At 38.6% G+C, this 22,133-nt stretch overlaps 2 protein-coding genes across 2 annotated transcripts; both read left to right on the top strand.

Annotated features, from left to right (window-relative positions):
* The first annotated feature begins 8,911 nt into the window (after positions 1-8,911).
* Positions 8,912-10,382, top strand: LOC133729788 (G-type lectin S-receptor-like serine/threonine-protein kinase At1g11410). The gene has a single exon (XM_062157367.1). The coding sequence runs from the start codon at positions 9,475-9,477 to the stop codon at positions 10,207-10,209; it is 735 nt and encodes a 244-aa protein (XP_062013351.1). The 5' UTR covers positions 8,912-9,474; the 3' UTR covers positions 10,210-10,382.
* A 3,973-nt stretch (positions 10,383-14,355) lies between these two features.
* LOC133729779 (G-type lectin S-receptor-like serine/threonine-protein kinase At1g11410) lies at positions 14,356-18,457 on the top strand. Its single transcript, XM_062157355.1, has 7 exons — positions 14,356-15,627; positions 16,061-16,186; positions 16,410-16,612; positions 17,129-17,339; positions 17,435-17,672; positions 17,792-17,945; positions 18,036-18,457. The coding sequence occupies exons 1-7, from the start codon at positions 14,364-14,366 to the stop codon at positions 18,315-18,317; spliced, it is 2,478 nt and encodes an 825-aa protein (XP_062013339.1). The 5' UTR covers positions 14,356-14,363; the 3' UTR covers positions 18,318-18,457.
* Positions 18,458-22,133: the final 3,676 nt, after the last annotated feature.

Genomic DNA, 22,133 nt, shown 5'->3' on the forward strand with positions numbered 1-22,133 from the left:
ATCAGTTGAGATCGCAATGTCTAGTGGATTCGTTGGTGCCAGTTTTACCCTCTTCCGGGGATAAGAATCCTTCGAACCTAGTGGTCTACCTCGCTTCTGGGTAGGGATATGTGACTGGTTAGCCGCCATGGTCATACCTCATCCATCTGGGGCGACGCATCCTACAGGGACATCTATCCTTGCAGGCACATTTGCAGCAGGTATATGTGATCTCGTCACTTTAGCTAGATCAGAGAAAGTGTCTCTATAGATCTAGAATTGTCCACACTTCAGTATTTTCATGCGGTTTGGGGATCAAGATGAGACATTGTGGGGACATTCCATGTTAATTCACGCCGTTCATTAGGAACGGTGACGTTCTTATCTCCCCCTAACGGCGGGAAGACTGTCTCATCAAAGTGACAATCCGCAAATCTAGCGGTAAAGAGATCGCCTGTCAAGGGCTCTAAAGAGCACATAATGGATGGGATTCATAATCGACATACATGCCCATCCTTTGTTGAGGACCCAATTTTGTACGTTGTGACGGCACAATTGGCACGTGGACTGCACACCCAAATGCGTGTAAGTGCGAAACTTCAGGTTCGTACCCAGTCACCAGCTGTAACACGGAGTAAGGTTGGGTAGCAGTGGGCCTTAACGGGACCAACATAGCTGCATGCAAGATTGCATAGCCCCACACAAAAACTAGAAGCTTGGTGCGCATTACCAAGATACTATTTGTGAGACCATCTTGGGTGTGAACATAGGGAACTATATGTTCAGTATCAATCCCAAGGGATATGCAATAATCATCGAAATACTTCGATGTAAACTCTCCGGTATTATCAAGTCTTATAGACTTTATGGGATAATCCGAGTGGTGAACCCTCAATTTCATGATCTGGGTGAGAGTTTAGCAAAAACAGCGTTTTCTTGTGGACAATAGTGTAACATGTGATCACTTTGTCGATACATCAACCAAAACCATTAATATTTAACTGGTCCACATGGTGGTTGGATATATATGTCCACAAATTTCCCTTGCATTCTGTGCAGAAAAATGGTGGTGTATGTACTAGTCTTTGCATATGATGGTCTAGTATGGCATAGTGTGTCATTATATACAAGACCCTTATTCAGAAGGGGATGCACCTACGATGAGTTGAGGATACGGTGCATCATACTTTGACCTGGGTGTCCCAAACGGTCATGCCATAGCAAGTAGTTGCTTGAATTAGTTAGCTTCTAGCTAACAGATTCCAATTTCTCCAATGTACGCTTCTGGCCACACACTTTGGAGGTTATGCAAAGATATTACACTCATTTTTCTCAGTGATTTCAACGTGGTAACCGTTGGTTCGAATATCCTTAATACTCAATAACATTCTTCTGGAATGTGGAGATTATATGACCTCATTAATGGTAGGTTCAGTACCATTGGACAACATACAGTGGGTTTTGCCGTAACCCTCTATCAGGTTGGATTGGCCTGATACGGTTGTCACAGAGGTATGAATAGACATAAGTTTGAAAAATATCTCCGATCTGGGAGTATGGTGTGCGTAATAGCACTTTTAACCAGACAACAAACTTCCCCACAGAATATGCCTATTCATTTATTTAATTCAATGGATCACATGTATAAATAAGTTTATTGAATTAAATATATTCGAACATAACCACATTTCTATAATCCAAAATAATTGAAAACATAAATCACCAAAATCCGAAGATGTTTTATTCATTAAGATGAAATAGATATGGCACAAGGGGCCAATTATACCCATGTCTTCGAGTTCTAATCCTCGGTATGTTCAGTAACTGCCTGAAAATCCGTGATCTCTAGTGTGGAATCGATAGAAAATGACCCTTTAATAAAGTTGGTATTTCGAGTTCCGCAACCGACGTAATACTCATCTACTGCTTAGGCTATCGCACAACAGGTGCGGGACCAGCAGTCAATTCCTCCACATTGATAACAAAGATCATGCTGATTCTGGTGGCAGCGGGCCTGACCAGTGTTCCTTTCAACTCAGGCTTGCTGAGTTATGGCATCATGGTTCCTACCACGTGGGCCTTGGCCACGTGGAGCCTGATTACATGGCCTCTTAGGCTTTGGCCAAGTGGCAGACGGTCATATGGGCTAATTTCGTTCTGCCAATCATGTCTTGCTTCAAGCAAGAAAATGGTCATTTGATGGTGAAAGTGCTCTTCCAGAGCGACCCAAAGAGTCTGTGTATCCTCTTCATCGGATACTCAACTTGGAGTGTTTTCTCCATATGTTTCCTTTGAAAATTATGGCACTCATATTAAAAGCCTCAATGACGACATTGTTAGCATTGATTGTTGATCTCATCTTCTTTGCAATCAGATGAATTTTCACATCTTGAGTTCACTTTAGATAGTTTCTTTTGGAGACCTCCAAAACAACAAAGTCAAACATGTTGAGATTTGACATTTCTTACAGGAAAGGAACAAATAATATTAGTGCTTTGGGTAATATCATCCATAAGCAAGTAATGAGAACTTCAGGTTCTATAACATGGTATGAAAAATCGGATTAGACATGTAAAATCTACTGGTTTTATCATGTGTGGTGAATTTATGAAGGAAACATCAAGTTTCTTAAACGGCATTATCGAAACTACAAGTTCGATATATGTATGTGTTGTGAAATTTTAATTAAAACTCGCAAGCGCACGAATCGTCGTTAGTATAGTGTGCAAGTACGAGGTCGTTCCAACTGAGGATTGATAATCAATTTAAATCCTAACCTAATTAATCCAAACACAAAAACACATAAACAATCAAACTAAAGAAGATATGGTTTTAAGGTTTTCAACTAAACAAATAATGTGAAAATTAAATAAAGAAAGAAAGAAAGAAACAAATAATGATAAAACCTAGGGTTTCGGAATCAACCACTAACAATCCTATTTATGTTTCGATGCAATTAACAAATTCTTTTATTTCTTTTGATGACAATTCCCGTATCTAAGTCCAGGTACGGCACTTAGACCATAGTTTTCCTTAAGTGTATGATTCTCTCCAGGTACGGCAAAGGTCGTATATCCTAACATGCAGTTTATCTAGGTACGGCATAAATTTAACACATAGGACTCATTACTTTCTAGAAAACAAGAGAATCATGCAAACCATTACTTCAGGTACGACAATAATGTAATTCACAACTCTTAATCACAAGAAGCTAATTTGAATTATATTGCAGGTACGCCTCAAATTCATCTTCTAATTACTAGATGCAAAGCCCTAAGGTGATCAATCAAAGAACTTAAACATAAAAGCATCAATTCAAATAGTGATTAAGCATTCATCATAAAGAAACTATAAATCCATCAATAAATCATCAAAGTACATAAGCAATCATGATAGGGCATCATCTTAACCCTAGAAAAAGTTTAACAAAATATAACTAAATAAAACATAGGAAAAACATAAAAAGAATGGAAGGGGAAAAGAAAGGGAAGATGGATGAGTCGTCTCTGCTCCTTAGGCGTCTACATTGTGCTCCCGAGACTCTCTTCTCATGTAAATTCGTGCTCCCTTATATAGGGAAGATTTCTGCTCATCTTTGGTTTCATGTTTCCTTGTAAAACTTGGATTTAGATTCCTTTCTTCATTTGGAATGGGAAAACCTTGAAATATCTCTTGTAGAAGTAGGAATAAGTTCATCATTTAATCCTCATCTGAATTAACTTCCTTGAAACATTAGGATTGATGCTCTTGTGCCACGGAACTTGAGTTCTCCACGAATGGTTGTAAATTCCCGAGCAGATTTCCTGTCCGACCTATCTTCACTCAAATAATCATAACTTTCTCTAGAAGAATCGAAATCGAGATCCGTAAAATTCTACAGAAAGTGGACATCCGTATCTTTCCAATGATATAAGGCTCATTGTCTGATTCGATCTGAGTAACTCCCAGTAATTCGGCGAAGTTGGATGTTCTGCACAGACAGATTCTGGGACCTGGGCGTCTTTTAATCCTAGTTAGCTCATTTTATCTTCTTTTCTTCTTTCTATGGAACAAACCTACAAAAACACTAAAAGATGTAAATGAATCATAAATCAAGAGAACTAAACATAAATATCAAGATTAAGAGGCATAGAAATATAGGAAAATATGAGCACATCAGTATGAACTACTGGTTCATTTAGAACTTCTAGTTCATTAGGTACCTGCATTTTCTACACATATATTCTAGTGCAAAAATTTAGACAAGTAACACAATAATATTGAATTGGGCAAATTGAAATAATCTCACAAAAAATCACAAATCAATTGAGATATTAATTGCATGCTACTAATTTAACATATTAACTATCACACAATTATGTGAATAAATGCTTCTGGCAATTAATTACACATATTAGATATGGTGAATCTATTTACAATATCAAATCATTTTTCATTTTATTTTGATTCTGCTGGACCAAAGAATGAGTGGGCTTGATAGTGAAGCCTATCGGGCTTAGTCTGCGAGCTTGTGACCAGGCCTTTCATGCGTAATTCAAATGGTGTGTGAGGCCTACTGGGCTGCTAGGTCCCGCAGAGGGAGAGTGGGCCTACTGGGCTCAAGCTGGTCTGCCAAGGAATGAAAAGTTATTACTCAACCCTTTTGGTAACTCCAATTAAATACGACCAGGTAAGAGTATGAGGTTTGGGTGGAGCGAGGCTCTCTTAAGTACACAGCCTCATTGTATCTTGCCTAGACATCGCATCGAATTGGGTGCGCCTACTTGGAAAGATTCATAACCTTTCAATGTTATCGAAACTACGGGTTCGATACGTGTGAACTTCTGGTTCAATATTTATGTATGAACTTCTGGTTCATTAAGTACCTGAGGAATTGGGTTCAAATCTCATTAATGCTTCTGGCATTTCATATAAATAAATTGGGCAAATGCTTCTGGCATAATGTTTATGTAATAATCGGGTAATAATTTAGCCCATAATGCTTCTAGCATAAGGAATTGTAATGGTATAATTCAAATTTGTAAAACCAAAAATTAAGCCCATAATTCTTCTATCATAATTCACGCAATAATTCAGAATTGTCTCAATGTGATAATGAAGTGATTGTGGTAATGAGCATAAATTACTATGGTAATTGCTTTGGATAAAATCAATCAAAATCAAATCACGGGTTGATCAATCACCAATTTTTTTTTTTTTCCTTTTTTTTTAAAGAGGATCAAAGGGTTTCACTCCTGCCCCCATGGTGACTCGAACCCATGACTTCGTACATAGGTAGTGGGTGGATCAATCACCAATTAATTGGTCTCAAATCTGCTTCTGGCAGAATTAATACTAAATAGTGTTAACACATACTAACTTGCCATAGTGTTACAGCGGACAACATGTTGAGTTGGTATCTATTTTAGCTGGGTTCGAATCCCAGCAACTGCACAATTTGTTTTTTTTTTTTTTTTCTGTTTCTTGTTGAATTGATGTTACTGATATTGATTTGGTACTACTGGACCAAGTACCACAGATATATAGTTGCAGTACATAAATTTTTCTCTTTTCTTTCCCAATCAAACAATCCCAAACACATGAACAAATATATACAAATACGTATACCAAGTAAATAAATCATGTAGGACTTGCTAGGGTTCATGCATTATGGTGATTTTTCATATTCAATCAATAAGCTCAATAAGCATGAATATAAAAGTCGATGTTGGAAAACATTACTTGATGAAGAGCGGATGAATCTTCAGCTTATGTGTGCAGAACTAAGAAGGTTGTCTTCTGAACAGCTCCCACTTCGAATGGTGTACAGGTCTCAAAACGACTCCAATAGGGCTGAAATTTGGAGGGCAGATAGAAGAGGCAGAGACGAACAACTTTGATGAAGGAAAGATTTTGATCTGAGGTCCCGATCAAGAGGTTTCGGGGCTTGCAAACAGGCTGATCTGCACAGGAACTAGCGTGTTGCTGTGCTGCAGGGGCAGCAGGCATGCGACAATGCTGCAGGGGCAGTGGGGGCTGCAGGAAGGCTGCGGCAGGAGTTTTTTTTTCCTGGCTAGGGCTTTGGTTGATGATCCTCAATCTTGTCTCAATGGTAGAACTATTCGTGCTGATAACGTGTTGTAAAACAGAAAAGTTTTTGAGAGAGAGAGAGAGTTTGGACACAGAGAATAGAATGTGTGTGTTATTCATCTCACCATGGGGGGGTTTATATAGGAGTACATGATGTATACAAATAGGCAACGTTTAATAGCAACGTCAATTACTCCTATTTACAATCCTATCAATCACTAATCTGTAGTGAAAGACATATATGACTCTCCATCTATTTACATGATATTAGTCATAATTATTTACAACATATATATATATATATAGTACTTCCGGTACTAATTCAGTACAGCAGCCTAACATAATTCTCTATCGATGGAATTAAGATCATCTATAGATGGTAATTCTAGTACATACGTAATGTTGTTCAGATAGCATTACTCTTCGTGAACATCTATGTTTGTTGAAAGTTAATGCACATTGAAACATCTAAAATAATCTATATCAATCTAGAAAAGTCTAGAGCAATCAAGTGAAATCTAAGAGTTGCTAGATTGATTTAGAATGATCATGTTATTGCACTAATTAAGTGTCAAGAACAATCATGTAAAAATGAATGTAATCAATTAAATCTGATGTACACAAGTCGCACTTAGGAGTTGTGCTATCGTGACACTTTGTAAAGGAGATGCCGAGAGGGGCGAGCTTGAAGCTAAAGTGAGGACAAGTGGCATTGTCGTAATTAAGTGGAAGTTCTGGTTCGAGGTACTTCGGCTTGGAATTTGGGAAAACTTAAAACACGAGAAATGTCCAAGAAGTCGAGATGAGTTCAATGTGGGCTTACGAAAGATATGTCGGGACCCCGTGGTGTTTATTGGCCGAGGAGCGCGCAACGTGGGCATGTGTAAGGGTTCGACCTTGCCCAAAGCAATGTGATGCCAGCAAGCACGGGAGGGGCGACCCCGTGCTAGACTGAAGGAAGCTTAAGAGGGGCATCGAGGATGAGTTGCTCACTTGAGTGGCATGCCAACAAGCAAGACAGCATGCCCGCTTGAGGATTGGCTTACGGGCTAGAATATGCCTCGGAGCCATGACAGTCATCAAGAAGAGAAAAATGGTAGCCTTGTTAGATGGGAAAGGCCACAAGGTCAAGATGGCTTGTCAGGATGACACTCAAGGCCTGAATATGCGGGCATGTGTTGCCCATGAGCCAAGTGGGTTGTGCAAATGATGCCCACGAGGCGAAGTATACGGGCATGTGTTGCCCATGAGCTGAGTGGGTTGTAGAAGTGATGCTCACGAGGCGAAGTACGCGGGCATGTGTTGCCCATGAGCCGAGTGGGTTGCATAAGTGATGCCCACGAGGGGAAGTAGGCGGGCATTTGTTGCCCTTGAGCTGAGTGGGTAGTGCAAGGGGTGCCCACGAGGCGACTGAGGTGTGCGTGCTACTAAGGAATGACCCAAGGAAGGAACGTGAATGCCAACTTAGTCTTGGTACACGGTCATGCTACTTTCTATCGATGTGCAGGATGCACGCGGGTCAGTAATGGGCTAGCGCAAGCCGGGATGACACGAAAGCCTATCGGTTGGGCGAGTGTCTTGGAAGACAACCATGACACAAAGAAGCGATCGTTAGTCACAAGATGTGAGACTCATGTGTGAGTAGCTTTTGTTGGTAAATCCCAATAAGTATGGGGGATGAAGTCGAAAGGGGTCAGAGTTGACAAGAGAAGCACACAGAGAGAAAAGAAAAATGGAGTATCAAGGAAGAAAGGAAGTTAGGCTGGCCTCGGTTCAGAGGAACCTTGGCGCCTCACGGGCTAATTCTGCTGCGTATAAAGTCGGCCCGTGACATCTAGCATGGTCTAGACTAGTCCATCAAGGTCGGTGGTACACTGGTACTAGTGAGTAAGTCGGTTAAAAATCTCTTTAAATACGTTATGCATGTATCTTGTAATCAATCAATTAAGAAGTATCAAGCAGAAGCAACTAAACAAGAAATAAAAGCTTTCCCTCCTCTGTTTCAATCTATTTTCCTCTTTTTCAAAGTGTCCTACTGAACTCCTCCTTCCAAACTCTAGCTCCTAAAACTCAAGTTCTAAACAGATTGTCCTACCCCGCTACTTCTAAAGCTTCCGCACCAAATTCCAATGGTAGTATCAAAGCCACAAATTTTAATAGTGGTATCAAAGCTTGTAATTGTGATCAAATTTGGGGCGTTGATTTGTGTCTTCCACCATGTCTACCTCCACCTCCAACCAAACATCAATTCCTCTTCCCATCTTCAAGGGAGAAAACTATGATTTTTGGAGTATCAAGATAAGAACCTTTTTCAGACCTTTTTCAGATGAGACATAGTAAACAAGAGTTCTCGACTCCAGAAAATCGACAGTGGAGTAGTTGAGGCAAGAAAAGAAAGAAAAGCTAAGAGATGCTAGTGCTCTTTTTGCCATTCAACAAGTGGCGGAAGGCTATGGAAAAAGAAAGCAAGAGCGAGAACACCTTCGCCAAGGCACTTTCAAGATCTAGACTTGATCGAATTACTACGAGATTGCTCGGAGTATCATCAATGTGCATTAAGGAGGAGTGTTGAAAGTTAATACACATCGAAACATCTAAAATAATCTATATTAATTTAGAAAAGTCTAGAGCAATGAAGTGAAGTCTAAGAGTCGCTAGATTGATCTAGAATTATCATGTTATTGCACCAAGTGTCTAGAACAATCATGTAAATATGAATGTACTCAATTAAGTCTAGCATGGTCTAGACTAGTCCATCAAGGTTGGTGGTACACTGGTACTAGTGAGTAAGTCAGTTAAGAATCTCTATAAATATGTGATGCATGTATCTTGTAATCAATCAATTATGAAGTATCAAGCAGAAGCAACTAAACAAGAAATAAAAGCTTTCCTCCTCTGTTCCAATCTATTCTCCTCTTTTTCAAAGTGTCCTACTGAACTTCTCCTTCCAAGCTCTAGCTCCTAAAACTCGAGTTCTAAACACATTGTCTAAAGCTTCTGCACCAAATTCTAATAGTAGTTCAAAGCCACAAATTCTAACAATGTTAGACTTGAAAATACAGTATGAACTTAGGGAAAAGGTTTTCTTATAATCATATATATGGTCTTTGATTGTATTGTCAAAGAAAGGTTTTCAGGAAAAGGTTTGCTTTGTCTCAAAAATGAACTAGAATGAGTTCCAGTTTGTTTAATAATTGTTCAGATCATTTTTCCAACCAAATCCTATATTGATAGTCTGAAAGCAAAGGCCATAACTTGCAAAAAGTCCTCTTCTTTTCTTCCAACTTGGAACTAAACAAAACCTACTGTCAACTCTCATCAAGTCATCAACTGCATATATTAAGGCATGTTGTCATTTTATAGTCGGATTTTCTTGGACTTTGTTTACCAGTCTATTTTTGCATTTATTTTTCTCAATCAAGGACCATGTCGTCTTTCTGGTTACCTTTTCTTCCCTCCAGGGCAATCAATATCATTAAGCTACAGAAACCTGAAGTCCTCACTAGGTTAACCATGAATTTTACCAATAAATGGTTTATCACAGTTGCGTGCCTTGTCTTCCTCCTTCAACCAAGTTGTTCCACTTCCTTTGAATTTGATTCCATTACTCAAAATCAACCCATCAAAGACGGTGACGTTTTGGTCTCTTTCAAAAGAAAGTTTGCACTAGGGTTTTTCAGCCCCGGAAAATCCCTAAACCGTTACGTTGGAGTATGGTATTACCAAGTTCCAAACCAAACCATCGTCTGGGTTGCAAACAGAGACAACCCTATTCCAGTCAATGACACCTCCGGTCTCCTAGCAATTCACGGAAATGGAAGCCTGGTAATATACGGTAAGGACCGAAATACCCCTCTTTGGTCAGCTAATGTTAGTCTCTCTTCGCCAAACAGTTCCATTGCCAAGCTTTTGGATACTGGTAACCTTGTTTTGCTTGAGAATGGGGATAGTCAAAGGGTGGTGTGGCAAGGCTTTGATTATCCTTCAAATACTATGCTTTCATGTATGAAACTAGGGTTCAACAGGCAGTCTGGGCTGGATCGGTTCTTAACATCTTGGAAGTCTCAAGATGACCCGGGTACCGGGAGCTGTGTATACCGATTTGACTCAAGTGGACTTCCGCAGCTGATTTTGTACAAGGATGGAGCTATATTGTGGTGAGCTGGATCTTGGACCGGAAAGGGATTGAGCGGTATTCCTGATAGGGAAACCAAATTGATCTTCAATGTTAGTTTTGTGGACAATGAAAATGAGATATCCATTGTGTATGTTGTTACTGATGATTCAGTCTTCTCGAGAACAGTCCTTGATATGCATGGCAACGTGCAGGTATAGTGCGGGTTCTTAACGGGCCGACCCGATAAGAACCCGTTAGCTTAACGGGTTTCGCGGGCTAAACCCGGCGGGTTTGCAGGTTATCCGTTGGAACTCGTTAAAACCCGTTAAGACCCGTAAACATTTTTTTTTTTTACTTTTTATCAAAGCAACTAGAACCAGTTAAAACTTATGTATATTTTTGACAACAACATTACTATATCACAAGGCACTGCAAGTAGCTTGTTTGACATTGAAAGGCAATCAAGTTGCCTATAAGAACGAGGTATTAGGTACCAAATTGGCTCGGGTATAAATGTTTCTGTCTGGTCAGATCCTTGGATCCCCAGACCATACATATTTCGACCCTATGCAGAGCCTGTTGAAGGCTTGGAGGACTTACGGGTTGCGGATTTGATTTGCCCGGAGTCTAACGATTGGATGATTACTTGGCTAGAGGAGTTGTTCTTTGAAGAAGAAGTTGAGTTGATCCGTAAGATTCCACTTAGTTTGAGAAACCTCGCGAACAGACTAGTATGGCATTTTGACAAGCATGGAATTTACAATGTGAAGAGTGGGTATCATATTGCGAGATGCACTGCCTCTCTTCCTACACAAGCCTCCACGTCCAATGTAGACGGTGATAAGAGATTATGGAAGTTACTTTGGCGAGTTAGGGTTCAACCAAAAGTGAGGAATTTTATTTGGAGACTGTGCAAGAATATTATTCCGACAAAAGCTAGCCTGAGCAGAAGGGTTCAGTTAGATGACCAGGTATGTGTTTTTTGTAGATGTGAGACTGAAACCAGTTTGCATGTCTTTAAAGATTGCAATGTTATTGCATGTCTCTGGTTATATAGTTCTCTAGGGCTACGTGCTAGAAGCCATGCAACTACGTCCATAAAGAATTGGGTTCTTGATATGCTAGACATGCTCACCAGGCAACAAGTTGATGTGTGTTTTTTATGCTACTTTGGACTATTTGGTCAGAAAGAAATAGATTAGTATGGGATGGGGGGACGTTCAACCCCATGCATGCAGTTAGTTGGGCCATGCATTTGCTCTTTGAGTATCAACGTCTTCATCCTCTAAAGGTGCCAGCAAAGAAGACTAGAGGGGTTGCTCCAAAATGGATGTTTCCCCCTAGGGGGAGACTAAAAATAAACATTGATGGTGCTTACAGGAGCTCTGATGGGAGAGGTGGCATTGGGGTTGTAATCCGTGATGATACTGGCAACTTCAAAGGAGCATGGTCCAGAATGATCCCTCGTTTGAGTTCAGCTCTTCATAGTGAAGCTGAGGCCTGCAGAGCAGGATTGCTTTTAGCACTTCATCAGGGTTGGAAGGAGGTGGAAATAGAGAGTGATTGTTCCATCCTTGTTGCTTCCATGAATAGCCAAGCGGAGGATTACTCAGAGGTTAGTCGAATTCTTGATGATTGTAGAGACTATATGCAAGCTTTTGATTATATTAGAATTCGACATGTTTATCGTGAAGCAAATAGTGTAGCTAATAGATTAGCTCACTTTGCTAGTCTAGATCATGTTGTGGATCTTTCTTTAGTTGAGGCTCCTGATTTCTTACAGGATGTTCTCTATGAGGATATTTGTAACGCAACTATGCATGCTCGGGGTATAGGTATTATGTCCCCCCCGATGCGGTAAAATATTATTAATAATAACATGGGCGTGGGGATGAGCCTCACAGCTTGACTGGGTTCCAAACCCCATTAATTTCAAAAAAAAAAAAAACAAAACAAGAATATACAATTAATTACCATTCAAACAGAAAAGGGAGATTCCAACATTCAAAAGGTAACTATTGGCTCTGCAATAACTATTTGTCATAGTCAAAGTAGCATTAGATCTGAAGCCATAGTCATAAGGTGCTGTATATAAAGCAGTCATCCAAGAAGATTACTAATTCAAAGTTGAAGATCTACATACATACACACGCGGGAATAGACCATAGCATCGCGTATTTTTACAATTAATGCCTCGTTTGGTAATGCTTGCTAGAATAAGATAAAGTTTGAGAGTAAATCAAATTTAAAAAAAATTAAAAATCCTAAAAGTTTTCTAGAAATGGGTTTTTGGGAAGGGTTTTGAGTTAACGGGTTCCAACGGGTTTAGCACGCAAAGCCCGTTAATTTGCGAGTTTTTTGTGTGCGGGCTTTTCTTAGCCCGGATTAATAAACTGGCGGGTTTGTGCGGGTTTTTAGCGTGCTGGTATCGTGCAGGTTTGCGGGTTACGGGTTTAAATGCCAGGCCTAGGGGTATCCATGTGTGGAAAGGGAGAAGGGTTTGTTAGATGTCACGCGTAAAGATACCGGAGTCATCTAAGGCACTTGTAAACATGAACTTGAGCTTGAAAGAGTGCAAGCAATAGTGCTTGAAAAATTGTTCTTGCACTGCATACTCAACTGCGAATGGAAAATCTGAGGGTGGATGCGTGACATGGTATGGGGATAGACTTGATGGACATAAGGACGTTTGCAAATGTTGGTCAAGAATTGTATTTACGCGTTGACGCAAATGTCTTGGGTATGTATTCGTTTTCCACTCTCTTTCTTCTCTTAAATTTATTGTTACTACATGTTCTTAGTAACGCATATGCCATATTTTAATTTGATATTTTAATAGTATAGACACTTAATTAGGTGGCGTTCGGTAACGTTTTCAAGTCATCTTTTTCATTTTATAAAATGAAAATGCGTTCGTTGGTCTGTTTTTAAAAATGTAGAAAATAAAAATTGAAAATGATTTTTTATTTTACTCGTAAAACAGGAAAACGACAAATAGACGTTTTCACCTTTTCATTCTCATATTTTAGAAAACACGGAAATATATTTTCCAAAACAAAGAAAAAAAAAGAACTTGCTCTCTTCCATATTCTCACGTCGCTCTCTTCTTCTCAGGTCTCTCTCTCATCTCCAGTCGACATCTTCTCTCGTTGCTCTCTTCTTCCATCACCAATAGTCTTCATCAAAAATTCTTTTATATTAATTACTTGTGATGTTTTTTTTATATATATACATGCAAAGAACAAAAATTGAGTTCTACACTAAATATTGAAAATTGAGATTTTAAAAATACTACAACCAAATACATTTTCATTGTTTTTTGTATTTTCATACGGTAGTACCGGACGCGTTTTTGCTGTACTCGTTTTTGAAAATTATTTTCGGAATAAACTACCGGCACATTTTTGGATCTCAAAAATCCAATCTTATTTTCTCGTTTTCATTTTCAAAATCGGTTTTTGAAAAATCATTTTTAAAAATGTTACCGGATAGGCCCTTAGATTTGGGAATGAATTCTGCATTTCGGGCAAGTGCGTATCAAGAAGGGGTATATATAAAACAATTTCAGAAAGCTTTTTTTTTTTGGAAGGACTCAGAAAGCATTTAGGACATGCATATATGTTTTCTTGGTTTTGCATGTGTTTGTGCAACACTTGTAAATGACAGAGAAAATTCATTGAGATTCAAAATTAGTTAATTGAGTAGAAAAATTCAAATTCATGGAGCTTTAGTCTTTACTTAGGCGCCCTAATATATATTAGTAGATTTACTTTTTAGTAGATTTACTTTTTAGTATATATATCAGGTGTCATTTTTTAGTAGATTTACTTTTTAGTAGATTTACTTTTTAGTATATATATCAGGTGTCATTTTTTAGTAGATTTACTTTTTCCATTTCTTGGACTTGAAGACAAATCCTCAAGTTTCTGTATGATCAGACCTGGCTATAGATGTCTTTATCCTGGTGACATTTTTCTCCAGTCCATATAGTTGACCGGTGTGTAAAAATTCAATTCTTAACATAAAAAAATTGTCATTGAGACTGTTTCTAGGTATTACTTCTCCTTGATTTTGTAAATTAAGTTTGTGTCAATGTCATATTTTTCTTCCCTCAATGGCCAATCAATCATTAACCGGCCCACAGCCCTCACAATATTCCTCATACAGAAAACTCACCATGAATTCTACTGAAGGATCTATGATCAGTAAATTCCTCATCTTCCTTCTCATACCCTGTTGCATTTCTCTTGACACTATTACACCAAACCAACCTCTAAAAGATGGCGACGTTCTTGTGTCAACCGAAAAAATCTTTGCACTTGGATTTTTCAGCCCCGGAAAGTCTCACAACCGTTATGTTGGAGTTTGGTACTACCAAGTTCCTAACCAAACAATTGTGTGGGTTGCAAACAGAGATAATCCTGTCAATGGAAGCTCTGGTCTTCTAGCAATTCATGGAGACGGGGGCCTTGTGATCTATGAGAAAGACCAAAAGATTCCTATTTGGTCCTCTAATGTTACTCTCTCCTCTCCAAACAATTCTATGGCCAAGCTTTTGGATACAGGAAATCTTGTATTGCTGGAGAATGAGGTAAGCCAAAATGTACTATGGGAAGGCTTTGATCATCCTTCAAATACTATGCTTCCATTTATGAAACTTGGGGTGAACAGGCAGTCTCGAATAGACTGGTTTTTGACATCTTGGAAGTCTCAAGATGACCCAGGAACCGGGAACTGTTCATATCGGATTGACTCAAGTGGATTTCCACAGCTGATTTTGTACAAGGATGGAGCTCCGTGGTGGCGGGCTGGAACTTGGACTGGCCTGAGATTGAGTGGCGTGCCTGTCTCATCACCTAATTTCATCTTCAATAGTAGTTTTGTGAACAATCAAGACGAGATATCCGTCATGTATGTTGTTAATAATGCCTCCTCAATCTTCACTAGGACCGTGCTAGATGAAACAGGAACCATGGCACGGTCCACATGGAATGGTGAAGCACACGAATGGAACGTGTTTTGGTCAGCCCCAGTAGAGCGGTGTGATTACTATGGACGCTGTGGTCCAAATAGTAACTGTAACCCGGACTATATAGATACCACTGAATGCACATGCCTACCTGGGTTTGAACCCAAGTCGCCCACCGATTGGTACTTGAGAGATGGGTCCGGTGGGTGTATTCGGGGAAAAGGAGTATCCATGTGTGGAAATGGGGAAGGATTTGTGAAAATTGTACGAGTAAAGATACCAGAGTCGTCTATGGCAAGTGTAAACATCAATTTGAGTTTGAAAGGGTGTGAACAAGAGTGCTTGAGAAATTGTTCTTGCACTGCATACTCGATTGCAGATGAGAACAAGGGAGGAATTGGATGCGTGACATGGCATGGAGATCTTATGGACATAAGGACTTTATCAAATAGTGGCCAAGATTTATATGTTCGAGTTAATGCTACTGTCTTGGGTAACAATTAATCCTTCTCTGTTCTGTTTCCTCTCTGGTTACTAAATTTCCCCTGCTCATGATGATTTATGCCCACGATCTTGATGATGTTTATTCTTAACTTTTCATATTCATATATCTTCTATTGAATGAACAGAAATTATAGCTTTAAGTTATCCAATTATCTGTTCAGAAAAATTTCCCGACCATGTCAGAGAATGAATGATACTCAGGAAAATGATGATTTTGTCTAACCAAAGTATTTCAAGTGAAACCAAATAATGGTTTCTGATGTTGATATAATGTGTAAATATGCATTACATTTTATGATTAGTGGCCTCAAAGATTCGACAATTACGCTAATTTTTATATAGAACTTAACTTTAAGTTTCCACATTGTATGAATTGATTATTTTCTAAGCTTGAGTTCATAATTAGATATTTTTCTCTGTAGCTCAATATGCCAAGTCCAATGGTTCTCTTACCAAAAAGGCAAAGCTGGCAATTTCAATAGTATCTGTCCTATTGTTCTTTCTTGTGGTTTTCCTCGTGTACTGGCTGGTGAAGAGGAAGTTGCAAGGTAAATAATTTTTTTGTTATTTCTTCAATTCACTGGCTACATTTTTGGATTTTCCTCAAATCTTTCACATCAACAAAATCTCCAATTCCTTTACATCAAGATCTATGATTCTAGGTCGAGAAATGAATCAGTTACTATTAGTTCTGCACAATTTGTCTCTCTCAATAGTGAATGATAGTGACAAATAGACTTTGATTGGTTACTTCTTTTTATATGATGGCAGGAAAGAAAAGACCAAATATATTTGTATCAAGAGTTCCCAAAGGATCAATGTACTTCGAAAAGTCTACTGCAGATATTGATGATGTGAGTACAATAAACTCATCAGAATTACCATTTTTTGGAATAAGCATCATATCTGCAGCCACAAACAATTTCTCAGTGTCTAACAAGCTTGGAGCAGGCGGTTTTGGCTCCGTTTATAAGGTAGTTTCTTTTGAATAATGTCTCAAATCATATATCTGACATTTGGTTGAATAGGGTGTATGTCTTTATGCATTGATTGGTGTTTATGTTTTTCTTGAATGTGTTACAAATTGTAAGCATACTTACCAGGGTAAAGCTATGGTATGTTAACATTTCTCATACATCAACTATTTTTACCACTTTAGGGACTCATGTTACCACTTTGAAGACTAATATTACTATTTTGAGGACTCATATGGTAAACTAAGAAAATTTACCACTTTAAGGACTCATGTTACCACTTTGAGGACTAATATTACTATTTTGAGGACTCATGTAGTAACTAAGAAAATTTATCACTTTAAGGACTCATGTTACCACTTTGAGGGCTAATATTACTATTTTGAGGACTCATTTTACCACTTTTAAGGCAATTGTATGCATGTCATACGTTAACACATTGTAGAATTTTCCTACTTACCATGGCAAGACATTGAACTGGGTTTTGCTAAGTTTAAATTTTGATCATATATTCAGGGCGTGCTTTCTAATGGGAAGGAAGTAGCAGTGAAAAGATTGTCTAAGCATTCTGGCCAAGGAATTGAAGAGTTTAAGAATGAAGTTATGCTGATTGCAAAACTACAACACAGGAACCTTGTGAGGATTTTAGGCTGTTGTGTTCAAGATGAAGAGAAGATGCTAATCTATGAATATGTGCCGAACAAAAGTTTGGACTACTTCATTTTTAGTATGCCCTCTATTTGCGTTCATATCTTGAATATATTGTCACTTCAAACACTAAAAGCAAATAAGAACCTAGTCTAAATTTGTTACACTTTTCAGATGAAACCAACAAAGCACTTTTAGATTGGACGAGACGGTTTGAGATAATCTGTGGGATTGCTAGAGGGATATTATATCTTCATCAAGATTCAAGATTAAGAATCATCCATAGAGACTTAAAAGCCAGCAATGTTCTACTAGATGCTTCTATGAACCCCAAAATTGCAGATTTTGGTTTGGCTAGAATCTTTAGAGGAGATCAGAATGAATCAAAAACAAATCGTGTGGTTGGGACATAGTAAGTCAACTTCCTCCAAAGTAGAATCTCGACACATACTCCGTTGTGTTTTATTCATTCCCTCTGTCATAAAACCACATACTTGTTGTAGCATTCACACTTCTGTTTTATTGCTGCAGTGGTTACATGTCGCCAGAGTATGCAATGGAAGGATTGTTTTCAGTAAAGTCAGATGTATATAGCTTCGGCATTTTACTACTAGAAATCATTAGTGGTAGAAAGAACACTGGTTATTATGATGAAACATATCCCGACTCCAATTTAGTTGGACATGTAAGCTTACAAGTATATCCAAATAATGACCCTGCCAATTGTTTATCCCCTACAATTCATGCTAACTTTGATGAGGTAATTTGTTTTCAGGTTTGGAATTTGTGGAGGGAAGATAATGCCTTGGAAATAGTTGATTCATCTCTGGGAGACTCGTTGCAGTTTGATGAAGTTCTGAGATGTATACAAATTGCGCTCTTGTGTGTGCAAGATTTTCCCACCGAGCGACCAACCATGTCAGCAGTTCTTGTAATGTTAAGTAATGATGCAGCTCTTCCTCCGCCGGGAAAACCTGCATTTCTAGTGAAGAAAGCTGGTACCAGTGAAGAAAATTCTATCAATTATGTGACATGTACTATTGTAAGAGCTCGGTAGAGGCCAACAGTGTAAGATGTATTTGGTTAGTAAGTAAATTAATGACTAAAATCATTGACCAAGACACAAATGAACATGTACAATGCCATTATGACACTGTATTGATCATAGATGATACTATAGAAGTGATTACTAATAATATGTGGGATTTGACTGTATTGATCATAGATGATACTATAGAAGTGATTACTAATAATATGTGGGATTTGACAGCAGTTCAAGACTCTCTTAGTACAGATACTATTTGCCATATTGCTTCTTTGCCTCTCCCAATTGAAGAAAGACCAGATGAGTCCATTTGGGGCCCTACTAGAATCTCAAATTCTCTATAAAATCCGCTTCTGAAATTCAAGCTGCTAAGGTGGCTTCTCGTGCTAAGTCTAAATTGCTAACTACATTGTGGAAACTGATCATTCACCCAAAACTAAAAGTATTCAGTTGGTCATTCATTTGCGAGAGATTGAAAACAAGGCAGCAGCTACATGCTTATACTAATGTACGTTACTCCTTCTTTCTATGATTTTTGTGGAAATCAGGAAGAATTGTTAGATCATTTATTTATGCACTGCACTTTAACTCATTAAATCTGGGGCAGAGCAGCTTTGCATTGAATAACTGGCATTTTCATTTTGTAGATTGGTTGGATTCTTTACGGCTGCTTCCTCATTTGGACGAATTACTTGGCCAAGTGTTAACACTTTGTCTGGTATCAAAAAAAAAAAAAAAGTGTTAACACTTTGTCATCAAATCTGGAGGGCACGCAAAAAAAGAATCTTATAAGATGTTCATGGCAAGCCTACCAATATAGTCTGTGCAGCTGCTACCTTCTACATTTTTTGCAATATACTAGGGCGAATCCTACTCTTACATTTGATAGTAAACATCGTTCTCAACATATCAAGTGGCATCCGCCTAGCTCCTTATCCGTCCTTGAAGATGAATTTCAATGGCTCTTTTCACCCAATCATAAAGCTGCAGCTAGCGGGTTTTTTGATTCGTAATATTCATGGTTCTCCTATCCTATCTAGGATTTATGGACATCGGCAATGGCACTTCGTGATGGTTTGCAATCCTTGCTCCATATCGTCTTTCAGATCTTATTGTAGAAGGGGTTTCGAAAATCCTGATCGACGCTCTAAATGACCGGATAGATATTCCTTGGAGAATTAAGTTTCTGGTGCAAGATATTCAGATCCTCGCTCGACAATTTCCAAGGATTTCATTCCGTCATATTTTTAAATTGGCTGATTTTGTGGCTGATTCTTTGGCAAATTTGGGTCATCCTAAACGGTCTTCGGCATGGCGCCCTTCCTTTTTCCTCTAGCTCTGCCTTCCATTTGATCAGTTTAGGGGTGGATGTCCTAGAGATTTTTCTAGCTCTGTCTTCCATTTGATCAGTTTGTAGTTTTTTCTATTTGTTATGTCGAAAAATAGGATACTATTGTGAGAGTCTATGGTTAGACTTTGTGGTAAGTTGACATTTTGTAGAATTTAAGTTCCGCTCCTTTTCTTGTTTTCTAAACGGGAGCGGATCCTCTCCTGAGCCACTTAATGACCTGAGCTACCTGAGCTCTCTACGAGATGACGACACGTGTCCAGACTCATCTAACGGTTTACATAGTGCCACATTGACTCTCCCAACTCTTCTCTCTCTCTAACCCATAGAACCACTGCCATCAGAAGCATTGGCGAAACCATAGCCTCATCCTTACTGATGCTCCCAACTCTTCGATTCCTTAATGTCATGTTCGCATCCGATTCGCAGATTATACTCTCTCTATTATCCAAAACCCAGTTTCGCAGGTACTCTCTCTTTCTCTGTTAAGTTTTTTGACTCGTTCTTATGAGTTTTGGTGGTTGCTAATTTCCTTCTGGGATTGGTTGCGATTGAATTGATGGGTTCAATTCTGGGGCTAGGTGTTCAAAATGATGGGTTTCTTCCCTGTAAAATTTCATCAACTAATACCTGGGTACTGGGTATGAATGACCCATTGCAATTTTCAATTAATACTGAATTATCTGGGCTTGTTTTTCATCCCTCGAATTTGGGGATCTGCATTTTAGATTGATTTGTTCAATGATTGAGTTGTTTGGACTTTTGGAGCCAGAGTAGCGGATTTTGGAGTAGCTAAGGTGGTTGATGCAACTGGAAAAAGGGCTAAATCCAGTCGGTCATTGCCGGTTCTTGTGGTTACATTGCTCCAGGTTAGTGATTGAATTGCTCATTGGCCTACTTAAATTTCTGTTTTTAACATCACTTTTATTCAAATATGGGATTGCCTTGAATTAAGTTCATGTTGGGTTTTCTGAGAACAGAACATTACTGGGTTTTCTGAGACAAGTTCTCAGCATTCATCTAGCAACAATATGAACAAATTGGGTGCCTGGCTTAATACTAGGACCAAAAGGCAACCATGACAGTGAAAATTATATAATCAATACCCCATTTCAAACTATTACGTGAGCAAGAACCCATTTCAAACTTTCACCTTCCATCATTCCATGGCCTTAATACTATGGCTTTTTTCAATATAATTTAAATGCTATATTTTCTCATCAGTTTTCCAGCTTTCCAAAAGCTAACCCCTTTGTTGCTGTTGTGGAGGAAAGCACTGTTCTAGAGGAGAACTCTGCTCTGGTGCAGAATCCTGTTCTCGAGTTGAATTTTCAAGAGCCTGCAAAATAATTGCAAGAAAAGAGCAGAATGTATAAATCTTGTTTGCTAGATGAATCTAAACACTTGATTAATAATCTAGCAAGGTAGCAATTGATTATGTCACCCATTAGATGGCGTATAATGAACACTAAAGCGTATTGGAGAGCCAGAAATCTTAACAATGAATTGGGATGTTTATGCTTATATATGAAAAGCTAAGAAAATTTGATTGCCTTTTTTTATTAATGCAATTTTACTTGTGCAGATGGCTTACAATGAAGAGGAATTGGAAGAGTGAGCTTTTTTGGATTGATTTATGCTTGGATTGATTCATGCTTGATGATGATCATAAGTTCTGAAGAATTTGAAAGCATCAGAAGTTGCTGGTGGAGCCAAGGAAGTATGCAGAGAAGCCAGCCAAGTTTGTGAGTCCAAAATGCAGCCCCCACTTCATCCAGCAGCCTCGTTGAATCAGCTTACCTCTTATGTAGTTTAGCTAATGGCAAAACCAAAGTACTTGTCATGTATAGTTCCTTGGTGGAGTAAAAGAGATGTTAGCCGTGATCTTTTCATGGCTGGTACTTAGAATTTTCTTTGTTTTTGTTTGTTTATAAAGGATACTCGACAAACCTTACTTTTATGTAATTAATCATGTTGAAGATAAATAAATTTTCTTTTTACCATTCTCAGTTCATTTAAGCTTGTTTATAGTCAGCAAGTCTTCAATATGAACTAAAGCAATGAAAAGAGTGCCAAATCGGACATAAACCAGTTTGGAACCCAGAAATTGGTATTCTATATATGTAACCCAGAAATTGGTTCCAGTTTGGAAGTTAGCAAGTACAAGGCTGCACATTTGCCCTCTCTTAAAGAAAAAAAACAGTAAGCTGCACATTTGCCCTCTCTTAAACAAACAAAACAGTAAGCTGCAGAATTGTCTTCTCCATTTCCTACAAAAACTATACAGAAGCTGCAGAATTGCCTTCTCCATTTCCTAGAAAAACTATACAGCAGCCTGCACTGCACAATTGCCTTCTCCATGAAGCCTGCACTGCACAATTGCCTTCTCCATTCTTTACAAAAACTGTACAGAAGCCTGCACTGCACAATTGCCCTTTCCATTTCTTATAAAAACAAAACAAAAGCCTGCAACTCTTCTC

The sequence above is a fragment of the Rosa rugosa genome, chromosome 2 (genome assembly GCF_958449725.1).
Source record: "Rosa rugosa chromosome 2, drRosRugo1.1, whole genome shotgun sequence".
Taxonomy (NCBI): Eukaryota; Viridiplantae; Streptophyta; class Magnoliopsida; order Rosales; family Rosaceae; genus Rosa; species Rosa rugosa.